We start from the raw sequence: 19972 nt of genomic DNA on the forward strand, positions 1-19972 counted from the left end.
TATGTTCCTAGTTGTCAACAACCAACTTCCCATATCAGCATGCAGCTTGAAAAAAGCCAGAAAGCAGGTGTGTACCCTTCGCGGCATTGAATAGCAGCCTCCAATTGATGCCACATTCCCTCAAAAGATGCTTTTGTTTCCAAAAAGGGATACAAGCTTCTAGCACTTCGAGCTGATAAAGGAGGTGCATTTGAAACCCCTTGGATTAGAGGAGGAACAGTCAAAGGTACTTGACCTTGAATGGCTCCTCTTGGTTGAGGATAGGTATGCCCATCCGCAGGCATTAATGCACCTCCCTGATTAGGCTTCTCTTGAGTGCTACCCCTGTGCCAAGACCTTGAAAAATTTACAGCGCCTTGTGCAAAGTCTCTTGTAGTATTCTGTCTTTTTGCCTTATGACCTCTTGGCTGGGGCAGCAATCCACTCTGCATTGAGGTTTCTTCGGTTGGATGCATGGGTGCAGCTAGAGGCTGATGAGGAGGCAGCAAAAGCCTTTGATCCTCAGGAACGCATTCCTGCTGTGATGGAGTTGTTGGTGTGCTTGTAGATACTCTCACCTGAAGTGTTGGAGCGTGTTTCGCGATCAAGCCGTGCTGCTGCTCATCGAGACGAGGTAGAGCACCTCTTTGCCGCCGTCTTGGAGGTTGCTTGGGCACGAATTCAGGCCGCGTATAACTGCGAGGAGGTGGAACGTCGTTCCCTTCCATGTCTGCCATGCAACAGTTGCTGCAGCAACTTTACGACCTATTTTGGCGCCAACAAAATGATGTTCCTGCCTCGTTAGTGGAAGGCATTCATAATTTCATTTTCTGCGCACGAGACTTAAGAATAGATGAGACTCCTCTCTTCACGCAGGGGTCTCTTTCCATGGTGAAAGTAGCAGGTGCAAAGCAAGGACATCATGGGGGGTGAGGTGGTCTGCGCGGGGACATGCATACAAAAAGTACCCACTCCCTCCTTGCTTCTTCTTCGCCTCTACTAGCAAAAGGGGGGACGGGTATGAAGAAAGCTTTTGAGGGAGCTTTTTCATGTTCTTTTACTTGGATAATATATTCCGGTAAAAAGCTCCCTCCTCTGTCGTTGAAGAGAGCTTTCTTTTTCATTTATCAATCCCTCAAAATTTTTAATGGATGTCTTTGATAAAACTTATGCTACAACCATGTTCGAAGGACAATATGGTAAAATCCACACTTTCAGGACATGTGAGTCACTACACAGATTTCAATTTTAGTTTTGTACACATCATCTATTAGCAAAGAAATATGTTATGCACAAAACAAAAAAACTGCAAAACAACTTTAACACAGCACATAGCATATCTAAACAAAGCAATATGGTAAGCTCCAAGTAGACAAACTGCAAGACGTTTAGTGCCAACCAACAAAGAGACATGTTATCCACAAAGTCGACAATTTTTCAAAAAATTGAGATCACATCATCTTGATGGAATTCTCATTAAAAGAGTTTCAATACAAAATCAATCCGCGATTACATAAAAAGTCACAAGCGCTCAATGGCAATTATATTGCACGTCTACAACTGAACACACGCAGTAGATCTTCATTTGTAAGCTTGCTCTGATGGACGAACATATTGTGGTTCAAATCCAAGCCAAAATAGTGTAGGAAAATGTAGTATATGTGCTCACATGCCATATAAGGTTTACTTTGTGCTTCTCGATCTGCAAAGTCTCCACATGTACACATCGGACTATTGGCAACATGCACTTCGTATCTCTCTCCTCGAACTTGAGAAGAAGACGTCTCCACCATGAATTTTTCATGCCTGCCTTTACAACAATGTGTTGAATAACATGTGCTTCCATTGTTATGGCTAATTCAATTCTCTTAGAGGCATGAATTGATACGCCTGACCGATAGCGCACATTGCTGGTTGTCCTTACTGTGAAGCCCCCTGTCTCCAAATCCAACAGCTCCAAGGCAATTATGTTTGTTCCCTTCTCCACAGGCCAAGTTGTAGGTACTCTTATAGGGCTTTGAGTGATTGTAGATTTTCCATGTGTGATCCACACTATCGTTGCAAAACCACACGAATTGTGTCCTTGACGCACTTCCCTGACCAGTGGAATCACCTCTTTCTCATGTACGAATCCCCCAAAAGGATGGTGCAACCGTACCTGCACCGATGTTCTTTATGTTTTTCTTGCATTTACCAATTTTAGAACCCAACCACCCTTGACATTGAACTCTACTACCCTTTGGTATACAACGCAGTGCCCACATTGTCTTATGAATATCTTTCTCTTCTACTACCAGAGCACTCTTGTTATCTTCAACCTCCTCATCTGCCACTGTAAATGTTGTCCGTGTTCCTAGAAGATTGCGAGGAACATTTTGTGTAATATATTTTGGTCAATGCGACGCGTTGTCCTCCTCACAATGTATTGTACTAGCTTTTTTGCGCCTTCTGGCTACTGTAATATTATCTCAATCCAACGCTGGTCTTTAATATAGGGGCATACCTCCCAGACCATCTTCAATGTCTTTAGCAATGGCTGTCGGACCTGGTGCTTTTCCTTGTTGTGCACGTCGACCAAGTTTTTTTGTTGATGGACCTACTCCAAGATATCTACATTCGACAAAAACAAGCATCTTCACACTTTGCAACAATGAGTTTGATAGATCGGAAATGCATGCATCGTACAAGCTCAACAATTCTTATTTTCCCTCGTCGGCCAGCCAGCTGGCATGCTTTATTTCTGCAAGGTTTGTAGTTGGAATGTATGACAAATCATTTGCTTCATGCAACCCAAAAAAAAAATCTAGTTAACGCATTGAAGTAAATAATTTTACTTGCCACTAATTCATATTCTTCATAGTTTTACCCCAACAAAGTGCTTTCTCCAACGAGGGTAACGCAAGTGCCACCAACTGAGCCAACAATCCATTTGGTACAAATATTGTCGGATACTTTACCAGTTGCCCACCAAGCTCGAATAGTCCTATACAAGCTTGTTGCCTCATCCTCGCTCCTTGCACATAGCTAAAGTCCACAAATACGCTTGTGCTCGTCTTGGAAATTTTTATGCACATATTGCATGGTGTAAATCTGCAAACTTTGCTCCCAATGAAACAAGCAAGAACGTTCTCTTCCCTCCATAATATTGTCAGGCCCTCCATTGAATACAGATCGAACAGCTCTTCAATTTGCCCCAGCCTCATCCGCCATGAATCCTCTAAAATCTATTGGAAGGTTCTCACTTTCCAAAAGTACCGAATTCATCATTTCTCAAAACATGGTTTGCGCCTATGTTTCTTCTTCTTTCATCTCGCAAATGGCTATTGTCTGCATTTCTTGAATCCTATAAAGTGCAATGATTAATATTTGTTACAAACAAAAGAAAAAAAATAGGGTCAACATGTCAAGAGGTCTTACGCAGGGTCGTAGACATGGGCTGCCATTGTTGTCCATCCTGCTACTCTACAAACATGATAAAAGCAAACCCAACTTTTTTCGGAGGTCTCCGCTACCGTCTTGCCGCATTCTATTTACAAGCTCAACACCAGATCGTGGGCCATTGATTGACATTTTGAACACATGGCATATTTTGCTTTGATCTGTGGATTGTCCTGGAAAAAGCAAACCGTAAAAAAACTTGTAGCCACGTTTGTTTTTTAGCAGAATCAATTGGACTCTACACCAACACCAATTCGTGTTCTTGTAGCTTCTCGCATCTATTGTTTGAATCTGAGTTACAAACGACAAAGATGCAGGTAAGAACATATAGAGGGAGCACAAAAGATACATATTTTAGACACGAGAGAGCTTTACTTCTGTGTAGGAATTAGTAACCGCATCTTCTCTAGAACAGAGAGTAGCTCATTACTATTCAGTTGCTCCCCATTTTTACGCACCACTGCTCCCATAACCATCTGCTTTGCAAGATTTAATTGCAAGTGCCTAGGTCCCGTCAGTGTGCTTTCAAACAACACACATGACACAAGCTCTCTAGTTTATCTAATTGATGATCGCAAAACGCCCTTGGCCACAGGATGATTATGCCTTCTGAGATGTATAAATAAACGGGTCCAGTTGTAGGCCAGTAAGTAATAGACAATGCACTGACACTCTCGAAGAAGAATTGGACAATTGCGATAGTGAAAGCAACTAAGTGTTCCATTTTCAGAGCTAAACATACCAACAAAAGCAATTGATGTCAGTAATTTTCCATTCCAAGAAGTCTCGTTTGGCAACCCGTTCACTGCATTTATTGAGCACAAGCTATTCTTGCAAATGAGGTGTCCACAACATTTACTTCTCTTTATCAATGTTGGATACCTCATTCTAAACTGAACAGGCTTAACCCAACAGTGTCCATCATACTTCTGATCCATTCCCATCATTTTGGGAACGCCATCTGGCACAACGTCTAGCTCATAAATGTAGTCCCCATTGTATATTTGAAGAACTTCATCAACACCTTTCTTGATTGAGCATCTAGAGATCATTCAGCTTAATTTTGGGTACTTATGGCTATTCAATGCAATATACTCCAATGTGCTCTGTGTTTTTCCAATTGCTCAAATTTTACTCTCTTTTTTGTCTTTTTGTTATGTTCCTCACTTAAGTTACCTTTCTTTTTTCATCACATGCATGAAAGGAACCATCCGTCTCACCATATGAAATTTTGGGAGACTTTTCTCCTTGTTCTTCAATGGAAATGTCGGACAATACTACAACTGTCACCTTCGGTGTAGAGGCTAATTTCACATTCTCATGCGTGACCAACAGAAACCTTGAAGACAAAGTTGAATCCAACACAAAGTGAAACTATTGATTCACTTGCACACCATCTGCGTTTGAATGTCTCCATCCTGAGTTGAAATGATGGCAAACATCTTACTGTCACCAGAACCTCCATAGTCCATAGGATTCACCATCGAATATCTTGTTGGGCAGTCAATCAACAAGGGCACATTGCCAATAGTATTTAAAAATAAACTCACCTTGCTCAATGATGATGAAGCCATTGCCCAACAAATCAAGCATATAGTTGTGTGTGTATATGTAAATTTCCAGGCTAACCCCATATCATATATTTATAGACATCCAAGACACTCTATATATCTATCTCTCTCACCATGTCTACCATTTTCTTATACCTCACACTCTAAACATGACTAACACTCCTGCTTGATGAACCTAATCTTTTTTTTTTGAAAATTTGTAATTTATCCTAAAATGTTGCATTATTTTGACTACATTCCCAATTGTCCATAACCTCCGAAACAACCCTAGAGTGGTTGTTTTTTTCAAAAAGACAAAAACTTGATTCTTTTAATATGAGACAAGATGTCTTTCATTAAAAATATATTTCTCACCACAATCAATGACAAAATATGGGGTATGCTTTTTATTTTTTTGAAATTTGGGGGGTATTCTTGAAATATCCACAAATTATAGTTGTTTTTTGGTATTTTTCTAAATTTTTATCATTTCTGACATTTGAGTTCCTTTTTTTCTAGAGCCTAGCATGTTACTTTGTCACAAATAACCTCTCCAAAATTGCAATCAACTCTACAAACAAAGAAGCAATTCATCTCCAAAAACTACATAAACAGCTCAAATTCTAGTTATAGAATATTGTATTGATAGGCAATCAATCTTCTTATGAAAACATACAATTTTTGTCATCTTTTTAGAAATATACTCTACAACCAGGGGTATTTTTGTTTGTTTGGAATATTTGAAAGGCATTTTGGGAATTAATGACAAAATATGGGTGAAAATAATGAAGCAATTTATCTCCAAAGCCTACATAAACAGCTCATACTCTAGTTTTATTATCTTGTATTGATATACAATCAGTGTTTTTATGAAAATCAACCATTTTTTTATCTTTAAAAAAAAATATTATCACAACCATGGGTATTTTGCATTTTATGGAAAATTTGAGGGATATTTTGGGAATAAATGACAAAGTATGGGGGGTCATGAAATTACCGTAGTCATGAAATCAAAATATGATAAATTTTTGTATGTCAGTAGGTCATGAAATAGAGAGAGAGAGAGAGAGAGAGAGAGAGAGAGAGAGAGATAGATAGATAGATAGATAGATAGTTCTATTATCGTCCTGGGAGGTCAAATATGACCTATGGGACCAAATGAACATGTCACGTGGTGTGAGTGGAGTTCATAAGTGACTCTCGATGCTCAAAAATGGCTGAAATGAGCGTTGCAATAGAGAGTCCACATCGTGGTTGGGAGAGGAAGGTATGTAGGGAGAGCTCATGGCTGAATATATGGGGAAAAGAGGACCTAATGTGGTCAAAAGCTGAGCACTCAAGTAGTGTGTGGTACTCACTCTCTCGCACTTGACGAGGGCATAAGGTGCAAAGTCGATGACACTCCTCGCCAGTGCCCCAACGTCCTGTCTCGCAGCGTAGAGAATGGGAGCTAAGACGAATGGAGGCAATGGTGCGGATCGCACTCAACGGGATGGGCTCAAGGATGTAGGAATGGGTTCGGTTACCTCGTTCCGAGAAGAAGAGAGATTTGTAGTTTGGGGCAACGTGTGTGGTGTAATGGCTGAAGCGAGAACCTCCGGATTTCTCCCAAGCCATGATACATTGGCGTTGTAAGAAGGCCTCATTAACTTGGGAGTCGATCAACGCATCCTTGACCAAGTGACATGCATCCCATCTTCCAAACCATTTCTTGATATCAAGCATCCACCCCGAACTTAGTATTTTGCTCTTGCATGTCTTTTGAACCTTTTGACTTGCTTCGTATGCGATTCTAGGAAGTCGATGCAAAGGGCTACGTTGTGTCTTACGCATGTACTCCACAACCCTTTCCATGCCCAAGACCTCAATGGGAAGCGATCCGGACTCAAGAAGTAAGAGCATGTAGGGTGTTTGTGTCTTGACTTGGAGAAAGTTGGTGAGAAAACGCTTTTGGACATTCTCAAACTCTTTCCAAGTAGACTTCCCGATGCTTCCACCCCACACCTCCACTCCATAAAGAAGCACCGGTGTCACCAATGTGTCAAAGAGGTACTTTTTGAGAGCCCAACACTTGATCTCTCCTGCATTGCACATGTTCTCAAATGCATAATAAGCCCTCTTTCCGGCTTCCAAGCGACGCATTGCACAATCCTTCCATTTATGATTGGATGGAACCTCAAGGCCAAGGTACTTGAAGTGATCTACCACTTCAAGTTTCTCATTGTTGTATACAATGCATGGATTTTCGTCATTGAGGGTCTTTACAAGCATAACCTTGGTTTTGGATCCATTCACGATCAGCCCGCTATGTAGGCAAAAGCGTTCCAAGACACTCATAAGCTTTTGTGCATCTTCTAAGGTATGTGCCAAGAGCACTACATCATCGGCATAAAGCAAAAGCATGATCACCGCATTTCCAATCTTAACCTCTTCTATGCCTTCTTGCTGCATAAAATCAAGAACCATGTATTCCAATTCATCAATGAGTAGCCCAAAGAGGGTTGGGGAAAGTGGGCATCCTTGTTTGACACCAATAGTGCTTGCAAAAAATTCTGAAATTCCATCTCCCATACGTAATCGACATATCACTTTTTGGTAGATGCGAAAGACTGCATGCATAAATTCTCTCGGCACTTGAAGGCTTTGCATACGTCTCCAAAGATTTCCTCGCGGTACCATGTCAAAAGCTTTCTTGAAATCCACAAAGCAACAATACAACTTTTTTCCTTTCAATCGAGACGCTTCCATAAGAACTCGAAGAGTGACAAGGTGATCAATAGTGCTATGATGCTTTCGAAAACCTGCTTGGCCAAGCGCACGTTTGCCATTCTTTTCAGCCCATTCACTTATCTTCATCTCCATGATACATCCAAATAACTTTGCCATCAAAGAACCAACCATTATGGTGCGATAGTTGTTCACATTGTTTACATCTCCTCCTTTGTGCAAAGGTTTGATCCAATTTGCACTCCAATCATGAGGCATGCCATACTGAAGTGCAAGGTTAAACATACCGCATATCCAATATCGTGTTTTCTTGCTTGTCCATTTAATCATTTCAGCCTTGACACCTTGAAGGTCACCTGCCTTGCGAGTAGCAAGTTTCTCAAGCGCGCGGCATACATCTTCAATGGTAAAGAAGGGAGACATAAATGGAAGGGAGCTACAACCCTCCATCTTATCAACATTGGGTTGCTCATAGAGGTTCTTACAATGCATATACATATCCTCAAGAGTCAAGTCACCAAAGCTCTCAACGCGCTTGCCTTTTAGATTTTGCCAAAACTTGCCACATGCATGTGCTTTCTCTTGTGCTAAAAGAAGTTGTTTTTCGACTTCCCACCTTCTCCTCTTCTTTTGAACAAGTGCTTTGTATGTGTGTGAACATTCCAAGTAAACTTCCTTGTCTTTGATTGCATCCAATCTTAGCAAGTGTTTTCGGGCTTGACTACATTCCATGTCAAACCATTTCTTCTTGGTGCTACCCTTCTTAGACCTTTTGCAAGACATGTGTTTCACCGAAAAGCATTCCTTCGCACAAGAGAAAATTACTTCTTTGAAAACTTTCCACTTGCATTCTAATGTTGGGCTCCCTTGATGCTCTATCATGCTTAACATTTGGTCCACCATATCAGCATATATAAGTGCTCGTTTGAAGTCTAGACGTAGGTACAAATGATTCACATCATGATTGGAGGCTACATGCTCGGGCCGTTTACCACACTTGAGGTCAATACATAACATCCTATGATCCGATTCCGGATTCCATTCACCAAGTGTAAAGCTTTGTATGCATTCTAGAGTGGCTTCTGAGAACAACATATAGTCAATCACGCTAGCACCATTGTGCTTTCTACATGTAAAGTCATTGGTGCCTTGCCATAGAGATACACCATTTGCAATGAGCATTCCGGTACTATTGCACATATGTAGAAGTGACTTTCCATAGTGATCCACTTCTTTTGCATCATTAGAACTTCGATTATACATGTATGAGTCATCCACTCTTCTTGATACATGCGGCATGTCGACTTGTTGTGTGTTGTGTTGTAACATATTTGTGCGAGCATTCATGTCTCCAAAAACAATGACTTCACCTTGATCCTTGTAATGAGCAATGTCTTCCTCTAGTTCAACAAAGGGCTGATCTCTATCCATATTCAAGCGAGCATAAAAGTTGGAGTCATAGTGAGGAATGTAGCAGCCGGCCACAAACATGACTTGACCATTTGGTGGGCTGATTTTCAGCCATAAGTAGCGTTTATACTTATCTTCTTTGACAATGGAAACATCTTTCAAACCCTTTTTGGTCATACATGCTACGCCTCCTTGGCCTCTTCGTTGCTTTGCATTTTTGGCCCACATCAAAGAATGTACATCGTATTTGTCAAATCCAAGAATTCGTTGCGCATCATGCTCCCATGTTTCGACAAGAAGTATCACATCGGAGTCATTGGTAAGCTCATCAATGCCAATTCCCGCATTCCATGGATACCCGTTACAATTCCAAAAGCTTATTCGCAAGCGTGAGTTGGTCTCATAGATCATGTGTCCCTATTTGTTGGGTGGACTTGCATCCTCCTCAAGTGACTTTTCTTCTTGAGATGATACCTTAACCTTCTTGCTTCTTTCCTCGTATGCTTTGCGACGTACATTTTGTTGCATAAGAGTGCGATCCTCATATACATTACAACCCGTTCCTTTGAGGTAGATCCAACCATTGTCAAGGATGATCTTTCTCTTTACCTCATCAGCCATGGTACATACAATAGGTCTTTCTCCCGAGCGAGGGACTCCTTGTTTTCCAACTCGATGTGCACCATAAGCCATGATTCCTGACATGCCAAAGTGTGTAGCAAAAAACTCTTCAATAGCAACCGCAAGAGATTGGGGTGTTTCCATGCTTTCCTCCTTGATTCCACGAATGACGATGTTCTTTGAGCGTTTTTGTCGTTCTTGCAATTCTTGAGTGTCCACATTCTCTACATTCTTTGCTTGGACAACGGCTTGCGTGATAGGAGATGTAGAAACCACATTATCCTTACATATATCAGCCCATGATTTGGATGCATTTCTCATCCCACATACATCATGTCGTATTGTATCTATCGTTTCCTCTTTCAATACATGATCACTCTCAACTTTGCTCAAGCGCTCTTTCACTACATTCATGTCCACAAGAGAGCGTTTACATTCTTGAACTTCATTCTCAAGATGCATCAAGCGTGTTGTTTGCATTTCAAGAACCTTCTTGAGGTGCTCATTCTCCACAACGAGAACTCTTAAAGTACCATTCTCCATTGCAAGTGCGCGCAACTCTTCACCTTGCTTGTTGACGGTTTCTTGTAACGAGATCAAGTAAGCCATGATCATTGCTTCCGTTGTTGTAGACGATGTGGTTGGATTAGCATCCAAATTCCTTGGAGATTTTGCATCATTCTCCATGGCGAGTGTGGCTTTTCCACCCTTGCGAGTTTTGTCTGACATTGCCTTCAAGTCGGCAACAAAAACGCAAAGTTTTGACAGTTTTTTCAGTTCTAAGATGCTGTTACAGCAAAGCCTTTCATTACACAGAAAAATTATGTCTTTACATCAATGTGTAGAGGGCTTCGTGCTCTTCGATTGAGGCTATAGATCACCTAAATCGGAGTTCGGATGAGCAAGTTATGGTCAAAAGAGTGAACTGCTGCCTACTAGGTCAAAAAACGGCTGTGTGTGTGTGTGTGTGTGTGTGTTTGGAAGGTCAAAGGGTATGTTTTATGTTAATTTTCATTCTATCAAATTGTTGAAACAAGCCTCAAATTAAATTGACACTCATATTGGATGAGGTTTGGTTTTTTGTTGCTCATCGAACATAGAGAGAGAGAGAGAGAGAGAGAGAGAGAGAGAGAGAGAGAGTCTGCAATTTGGAAGGTCAAAGGATATGTTTTATGTTTATTTTCATTCTATCAAATTGTTGAAACAAACCTCAAATTAAATTGACACTCATATTGGATGAGGTTTGGTTTCAGTTGCTCATCGAACATCCCTTTGGATGATGATACAAAAGTCTAGATTTTGGCCATGATTTTCTATTCTATCCTCTCAAAATTGTGGATAAATAACCTTAAGGGAAAATTACCAAAATACCCCTCTAATTTGTGGAAATTCCCATAATACCCCTCCAATTTCAAAAATTAGAGAAATATCCCCAATATTTTAACATATATTCCCAAAATGCCGTACAAATTTTCTAAAATTCCCAAGATACCCCTGGTTGTGAGAGTAAATTTCTCCAAACATAAAATCTTTTATAGGTCTTCATAAGAAGAGTAATTGTCTATTGTACAAGATGCTAAAACTACCATTTGAGTTGGTTAGCTAGGATTTGGAGATGAATTGCCTTTTTTGCGATGGTAACTAGTGACAAATTACATGCTGAGCACTCAAAAACGGATCTCAATTGTCAAAAACAATTGAAGATTAGAAAATCTTGACCGGTCCAACCAAAATAGATGCGAGGGTATTTTGGCAATTTTTGAAATTTGAGGGGTATTTTGGGTAATTAGCATGCCTTAATGTTATAGAGGAAATCATGACACAAGGCTATGAGCTACGAGCTACGAGCCAACTCCTCTGTGTGTGTGTGTGTGTGTGTGTGTGTGTGTGTGTTGGATGACCCTCGCCGTCTTCACATGGCGTGCGGAGGGAGTAACAACAAACAAGCAAGGTGCTAGCACCCCAGCCACTCAACCTCAAGGCCGCCAACTCTCTCTCTCTATGTGTGTGTGTGTGTGTGTGTGTGTGTGTGTGTGTGTGTGTGTGTGTGTGTGTGTGTGTGTGTGTGTGTGTGCATGCGCGTTCTTAGGATGACTGCAAGTGGCGTCAAGTGACGTGCGGAGGGAGGACCCAAGTGGCGTGCGGAGGGAGGAACAACAAGCAAGAAAACAAGCGCTAGCACCCCAGCCACACAACCACCTCTCTATTCTTAGCATAAAATAAAGGAGGCACTAGCACCCCAACCACTCAACCAAACGGCACATGCCAAGCATATGTTCCATGCCGAGAAAGCTCTGCAGCTCAACAAAGTGCAGTCCCGGATGCACCAAGTAGAGTAAGCGCCCCCATTCCGAGCCTGCTCCTGCCTTGCTTCTCCAAGCATATTTCGAGCCTGATCCTACTATCCCTCAGCTTCCCCTTTAATCTAGTCTAAGCTCGGACACGCTGATCCCTCCCTCTCTCTCTCTCTCTCTCTCTCTCTCTCTCTCTCTCTCTCTCTCTAAAAACGCAGCCGTTTTTTTTTACTTAGTAAACAGCAGTCCACTCTTTTGATCATAACTTCTTCATCCGAACTCCGATTTGTGTGATCTATAGCCTCAATCGAAGAGCACGAAGTCCTCTACGCATTGATGTAAAGACAGAAATTTTCAGAGTTATGGAAGGCATTTCTGTAGCAGCATTTTCAAAGTGAACAGGTTCAACAAAATTGATTCTCATCTCCTATTTTACATACAATGTCTTCCGGCACTCGCAAGGGTTCTTCTTCTTCAACAAGGTCCACAACCATTGTGGAAAATGATCCAAAATCTCCTAAGTGTGGAGATAGCAACACAACCACCCAACCAACAACATCGGAAACCATGATCATGGAGTACTTGGTATCATTGCAAGAGACCGTAAACAAACAAGGCGAAGACTTACGAGCACTTGCAATGGAGAATGGCACACTACGGGTACTTGTGGTTGAGAATGAGAATCTCAAGAGGACACTTGAGATACAAACAACACGTTTGATGCAACTTGAAGAGGAAGTCAAGGAATGTAAACGCTCTCTTGTGGACTTAAATGCTTTGAAGGAGCGGATGAGCAAAGTAGAGCATGACCATGTATTGAAAGAGGAGAAATTTGACACTATGAGCCGGGATGTATGTGACATGAAAAATGTATGCATGCACAAACAAGTCTTGGGCTGATGTATGTGGTAGCAATGTGGTTTCTAATTCCTCACTCATGCAAGCTATGGTTCAAACAAAGAATGTTGAGAATGTGGATGTGGAGGAGTTGAAGGAACGGGAGCGACGTTCCAAGAACATTGTTATTTGTGGAATTCCCGAAGAGAAGTTAGAGACACCTCCTTCTCTTGCCATATTTATTGAAGATTTTTTCAAAACCCACTTTGGCATGTCCGGAGTTATGGTCTATGGAGCACATAGAGTGGGGAAGCAAGGAGCTCCTCGCTCGGGAGAACGGCCAATTGTATGCACCATGCTGGATGAGACCAAGCGAAAGATTATCCTTGATAATAGTTGGATCTATTTGAGGGATGCAAAATGTTTTGTATGTGAAGATCGCACTATTAAGCAACAAAATATGCGTCGCAAGGCATATGAGGAAAAGAATAATAAAAACAAGGAGATCTCTCATGAAGAAAATGTGCCCAAGGAGGAGGCAAGTCTCTCAAGCAAATAGGGATGCGTGACCTATGAGACCGAGTTACAATTGAAAATATGCTTTTGGAATTGTAATGGATACCCATGGAATGCGGGGGTTGGCATTGATGAACTAACAAGCAAAGCCGATGTTGTACTTCTTGTTGAAACTTGGGAGCATGATACACAAAGGATTAACGGCTTGGAGGATTACAATGTACATTCATTGATGTGGTCAAAGAATCTCAAGCAACGAAGAGGACAAGGAGGGGTAGCGTGCATGGTTAAGAAAGGATTGGAAGATTTTGTATCAATTGTGAAAGATGACAAGTATAAACGTTATGTATGGCTGAAAATTATGACACCGAAAAGAGCACCCATTTTTGTAGCCGGTTGCTACATTCCTCATCATGATTCTCCCTTTTGTGCTTGCATGGATAGAGATCAACCATTTTCTGATTTGGAAGAGGACATTGCTTATTTCAAAGGTGAAGGTGATGTTATTGTATTTGGGGATATGAATACTCGCACAAAAACATTGCAACATGATACTCAACAATTTGATATGCCATACATTTCAAGGGAGTTTTGTATCAATTGTGAAAGATGACAAGTATAAACGTTATGTATGGCTGAAAATTATGACACCGAAAAGAGCACCCATTTTTGTAGCCGGTTGCTACATTCCTCATCATGATTCTCCCTTTTGTGCTTGCATGGATAGAGATCAACCATTTTCTGATTTGGAAGAGGACATTGCTTATTTCAAAGGTGAAGGTGATGTTATTGTATTTGGGGATATGAATGCTCGCACAAAAACATTGCAACATGATACTCAACAATTTGATATGCCATACATTTCAAGGGAGTTGGAGGAAGTTCACTTGTATGATCGTACTTCAATGGATGAGAAAGAGCCGGATCACTATGGAAAGTTACTTTTACACATGTGTAATAGCACGGGTATGCTCATTGCCAATGGTGTATCTTTGTGGAGTGGAACCAATGGATTTACATGTAGGAGACATAATGGGGATAGTGTGATTGACTATATGCTACTCTCTGAAGCCGTCATGTATCGCATAAAGAGTTTTATGTTTGGTCAATGGACCCCGGAATCCGACCATCGCACCTTATGTATTGACCTTTCATGTGGAGAAGCAACTAAGCATGATAATCTCAGCCAAAGGAAAGAGAAGTTATCACTATGTATGGATTTCAAACGGGCACCAATGTACATTGAAATGGTTGAGAAAAAACTATGGATGACAAAGCTTCAATGTGATGCACCATTGGAAACTAAATGGGAAGCTTTCAAGAAAGCTATTTGTTCTTGTGCGGAAGAATGCTTTGCCATAAAGCATCTCCATGGTATCAACAAAGATAGATCACGCAAAAGGTGGTTTGATAAAGAATGTCAAGATGCTCGAAAGTCCTTGATAAAGCTTGATGCAACTATGGAAAAATACAACTATCAAAGTCATTTGCATACATACAAGGCATTGATTCAAAAGAAGAGAAGAAGATGGGAAGTAAAGCAACAAGAATTTAAAGTCCAAGAAAAGGCACATGCATGTGGAAGATTTTGGAGAAACTTGAGGGGCAAGCGTGTTGATAATTTTGGTAACTTGAGTCTAGTGGATATGTACACACATTGTAGGCAATTATATGAGCAAGCAAATGCTGAAAAAATGCCATTTTATGGTTCACTCCCATGTATGCCCTCTTTTTTTACTATTGAGGATGTATGCGGTGGGCTTGAAAAGTTGGCCACTCGCAAAGCCGGAGATCTTCAAGGTATCAAGCCGGAGATGATCAAATGGACGGGAGATTTTACCCATGAGTGGATGTGTGATATGTTCAACCTTGCACTTCAACATGGTATGCCTTATGATTGGAGTACTAATTGGGTTAAGCCTTTGCATAAAGGAGGGGATGTAAAGAATGTAAGCAACTACCGGACTATAATGATTGGGTCTCTTATGGAAAAGTTGTTTGGGTGCATAATGGAGATGAAATTGAGTGATTGGGCTGAAGAGAATGACAAGCGTGCAAAGGGACAAGCGGGTTTTCGTCGATGCCATAGCACCATTGATCATCTTGTCACATTTCCTTCGATGCGAGATAGGGCGTTGGGGCAATGGATAAGAGTCAAATCGATTGTGCACATTATGATCACTGCAAGTTCGAGAGTCTGATTACCACACACTACTAGAGTGCTCAGCTTTTGGTCACATTCGAACTTGCTTCTCTCACATTTTCAGCCATAACTTAGACCTACACACTTTCCTCTCCCAGCCAAAGTGTGGGCTCTCCATTGCGACTCTCATCACTACAATTTTGGAGCATCGAGAGTCACTCATCAGCCATACACATACTACATCACATGTAACTTTGGTCCCATAGGTCATATTTGACCTCCGAGGACGATAATAAAATCTATCTCTCTCTCTCTCTCTCTCTCTCTCTCACACACACACACACACACACACACACACACACACACACACACACAGCTATTCCTTGAGCTCAAAACCTGGATAGGATCAAAACTTACAGGTCTTGAGTTCAAAACTCAGATAGATCTCTAATTGTTCCTATGACATGGAAGCCTCATCTCTTCTTCTTCTCCTCCCACTTACGAGCTTGTTTGTTAAGTTTCAATGCGTCTTGCAATTTCAGATCGACAACAATTATGGGACAATTGTATTGTTTCAACTGCTTCACAAACAAGCACAATCTTTAATCCTCTACTAACTAAGGTACACACATACACACGCACACACATTCACTGACACTTGCAAGGAACTAATACATTGTATCTCCAAGCATACATGGCTTGCTAAATATCATCTTGGATTGACATTTAACATTCTACAAACCTATTTTTCAAATGAGCTAATACACAATTAGGTTTATGGCCCTGCCGCAATACATTATTTTTCCCCCATGTCTGCGGTCCACGTTGATGGTATCTCTTGCTTGCGAGTCTTTTACCCGTCTTCCGCTTCCTATTCACTAATAAATGGCTTTTGATTGTGCTCTATCAAGTGCTGCTCATGTCCTCCTCACTAACAAATTGTAAATTATAATTTAGAATAATGAATGATGTTGGCATTTGCTATGATTTGATATTGCAAGCTATTTGTAAAGAGGGAGAGAGAGAAGGAGTGAAGGATCTTTGGCGTGCAAAATTTTCTATAAATAGGGGATGACCATAAGGTTTTTAAGAGTTGAAAGAGAAGGTAAAACGAGACTATTGCATACTGAGGTAATGATCTATTGCTAGATTTTGAAAGTTTTCCTTCCTCCCAGTCTCATCAGGCTGTCTATCTTCTCTCTCACTCTCTCTCTCTCTCTCTCTCTCTCTCTCTCTCTCTCTCTCTCTCTGTGGGAATAGTGAATCAAGGAACCAGGGAATCATTGATAGCAATTTAGTTTAACAATAGCCATGCGAGAAGGCCCGAATTGTAGAGAATGGCTCTACATTAAGGCTGGGCTTGAGGAAGGAAGAGAGTGAGAGAGCCCAACATATACTAGAGATAATCAAGGTTTTTTATTTTGGTTGAAATGGCATAGTTGTCTATCTTTGCATTGCTATCTAGTATATGCTGATGGCCAAGAAAAGTGATGCTGGTGCTACTATCGAATTTATTTACAATGAAGAAGCTATTGGAATTGGAAAAATAGACGACTTCAAATTTGGCCAAGCTTCATGGCAGCAGAATGCCAGCTGGATGCTTTTTTGTTGTTGTGCTTGATGTGTATGAATGGAAGGATGCTCCTTTGTCTCATGTACCTTCTAGAAATGAGGAGATGACTACTTTGAGAAGGGCAGAGAACAATTTTATGGCATGGCCTAGAAGTGAATTGGTAATTTTCAATTTCATTTTTCTTCATCGATATACTCTAAGTGGAGAGTGTTGTGTGTACATCTGGAATGAGTTGACTTGTTGTATTATCTTAACTTTGTATTTTTTTTAAATAGCGGGTCATCAAGACTGCAAGGACAGAACCAACACAAATTTCACCAGGAGCTACTGCCAGTCACTACACTAATAGCCAACCGGTTAGTGTTGTCTCATCTCCACCTGTTTCAATGGTGGAAAAAGCTAAGAAGGCTGCAAAGGGTAAGACAAAAGTGCAGGAAGGGACATCTTTTGGGTTTGTGAAAGATGTTAGTTCGGATGAGGATATCGATGGCAAGGAGATAGAGGCTTACATGATAACAGGGGCCAGTGCCGGTGGGGAATTTCCCATTAACGAGGATGTCACTGTACGATAGGATATGTTGTCCGAGTTTCTTGAGAATTTGAAGGTGTGGCATTGATCTTTGTATTGAAAATTATGAAGAGTGAGGTTTTGGACATAATTTGGTTATTGCAGGTAGAGCATGAAACTTCATTGCCATGGGTCCCTCTTTGCCGATTGCTGAAACTTGAAAAAGCAAGACAAGTAAGCTGGGATTCCAAGCGTCTTCAACCACTAGCAGATACCTTTTTGTTGGAGGGATATTATGAGCCCAAGGGATCCTTAATATGCTCTTTCGATGCACCAGGCCATCCTAGCATCGATGTGGACGACGCAATCATTAAAACATGGGATCCATTGTGGCGAATGGTCAATGAAGAGTTTGAGTCTGAAATCAAAGGCACATTTTGGGGTGACCTTTGTGGAAAAATGTTATATACATGGGATGGGAACCATAGGTTGGTCGCTTGGATGGAAGTTCTTAAACAAAGTAAGTTTGGTTCTCTATGTGGTTAACTTGAATGTGTGTTTTGGGATTAATTAGGGAGTAAACTACCTTGTGATTACAGGCATAGCCTGCAATCACAAGGTATAGCCTATGAGAAAGATATCGAGTTGCATCCAAGGGTTCGTGTCGAGCTTGTGGCGGTAGACTCTACAAATGAGGCTGACATGCTGAGCATACTGCTGCGTATAAACAAGTAAGTACCTTGAGGTAGCCTATGAGAAAGATATCAAGTTGCATCCAAGGGTTCCGTGTTGAGCTTGTGGCGGTAGACTCTACAAATGAGGCTGACATGCTAAGCATAGCAATGAGTATAAACAAGTAAGTACCTCGAGACAGGTTTGCATCAAGTGTTGACTTTATAATCAAATAATATTGTCATCCTATGCGTGTCGATCTAATGTAGATTGAATGAGATGGGATTCGTGGCAACATCTTACAGTGATATGTTATGGATGGTGCAAGCAATGGGGCTTGCCTCGAAGGGGGCAATAATGGAGAAATTGCCTTGTGTGTGTCTACAGTTGGATGCAGGTAGACATTGACAAGAAAGTAGGGAGAAAAGCATGGTATTCTACGCCTGTGGCTCTAATGTCGCAACTACTACATCCCGTGAGTGCCACTGTGGTTTTTTTGCACAAGTTTACGTTAGATATTGCATCTCGCAAAGTTTCTTTATCAATAATGCAATACATGCAAGAAAAGTACACTCTTGCAGTAAAAAAGATCATTGCCGAGAAGGATAGGATGCTTCCTTTAGAGTTTCAAAGCAATTACAAAAAGGCATTCTTTGAAACAAATGCATCGTCCAGAAAAATAACAAAACATGCGTTGGCCATTGTTGATCCAGCGTTAGGAGATGATTGGTGGAGGTATGTTGTTTGATCTGTCATGCAGTAAAGTATGGAATTGATCCTTGTTGGTCTCAATGCAGGACATTACGAACAATCAAGTGGACTAGCCCTCGACCAGCCACCCACAGTGGCTAATAGAGGAAAGATTGTACGGGCTGGCATGTGCAAATCTTCTACCTATGAAGAAAACATTCATTCTCCGTGCAATGGCTTCGACAAACCAGGCAGACGTTAGGAGTTTGGACATACCACAGACAGGTGAACACATTTGAACATCACCTTAACAGTCTACCTATTTGAATTTGTATGGGGTTAAATTGTAATGATATATGTTTTCACAACCTAGGAGAGTCAAGTGTGTTTAGGGAATGGTTGCGCATTAAGGTTTTTTGGGAATCAATTGCAAGAGAAGCAGGGAACGTAGTACAAAGCAGCATCCAGAGTATACATTTGAGCTCTATGCCTGGTCTAGACCTTGATTCGTTCATCAATGATGCCAAGCTTACTCATAGAGGAAAGATCTTCGCTTATGAGCTGGCTCTAATGAAGAAGGGAACTCAACCAGAGGTGGCCAAAGCATTGGCAGATGCAGGAAAAAGATGCCTTTGCAGCTCAATTTATTTGGCTGCTTTTAAAAGAACTTACTGTTAACAGCTTGTGATTTTATAAAATGTATCAGATGGTTGCGAAAGAGTAAGTTCAACATTAGAGGTGTTGCCAACTTACAAAAAATGCTAGAGGTCAGTAAACCAGAGCATGTGTTCAACCCTTTGCAAGTAGGTCGCAACTTCAAGGGAAGAGTCTACCAAGACCTGCCTTGGTTCTTAGAGTATGATGAGGGATGTTTCCCAATAAGCGAGGAAAAAGTGCACAACGATGTAGTGTGAGAAAGAGAAGAAAGAGCACATCCAGGTGTAGAAGTGTCCACAGCTGCAGAGTCTAGTGTTCAATTGCCTCACGGGGAGGGGTTTGATACAACTTGACAGG

At 41.1% G+C, this 19972-nt stretch overlaps 1 protein-coding gene across 2 annotated transcripts in view; it reads right to left on the reverse strand.

Moving 5' to 3' along the window:
- Window positions 1–978, reverse strand: part of LOC147430472 (uncharacterized) — a 79000-nt gene extending 78022 nt beyond the window's left edge. The window contains exon 1 of one of the 2 annotated variants that reach the window (XM_086493102.1): window positions 76–978. In XM_086493102.1, the coding sequence (XP_086349228.1) occupies window positions 76–716 (641 nt within the window). In that variant the 5' untranslated portion in view covers window positions 717–978. The remainder of the gene's footprint in view (window positions 1–75) is intronic. The other variant, XM_086493101.1, reaches the window with a different exon arrangement.
- Between the last annotated feature and the right edge of the window lie 18994 nt (window positions 979–19972).

Source organism: Adiantum capillus-veneris, chromosome 21 (assembly GCF_014529385.1).
Source record: "Adiantum capillus-veneris isolate H3 chromosome 21, ASM1452938v2, whole genome shotgun sequence".
In the NCBI taxonomy this organism is placed as follows: Eukaryota; Viridiplantae; Streptophyta; class Polypodiopsida; order Polypodiales; family Pteridaceae; genus Adiantum; species Adiantum capillus-veneris.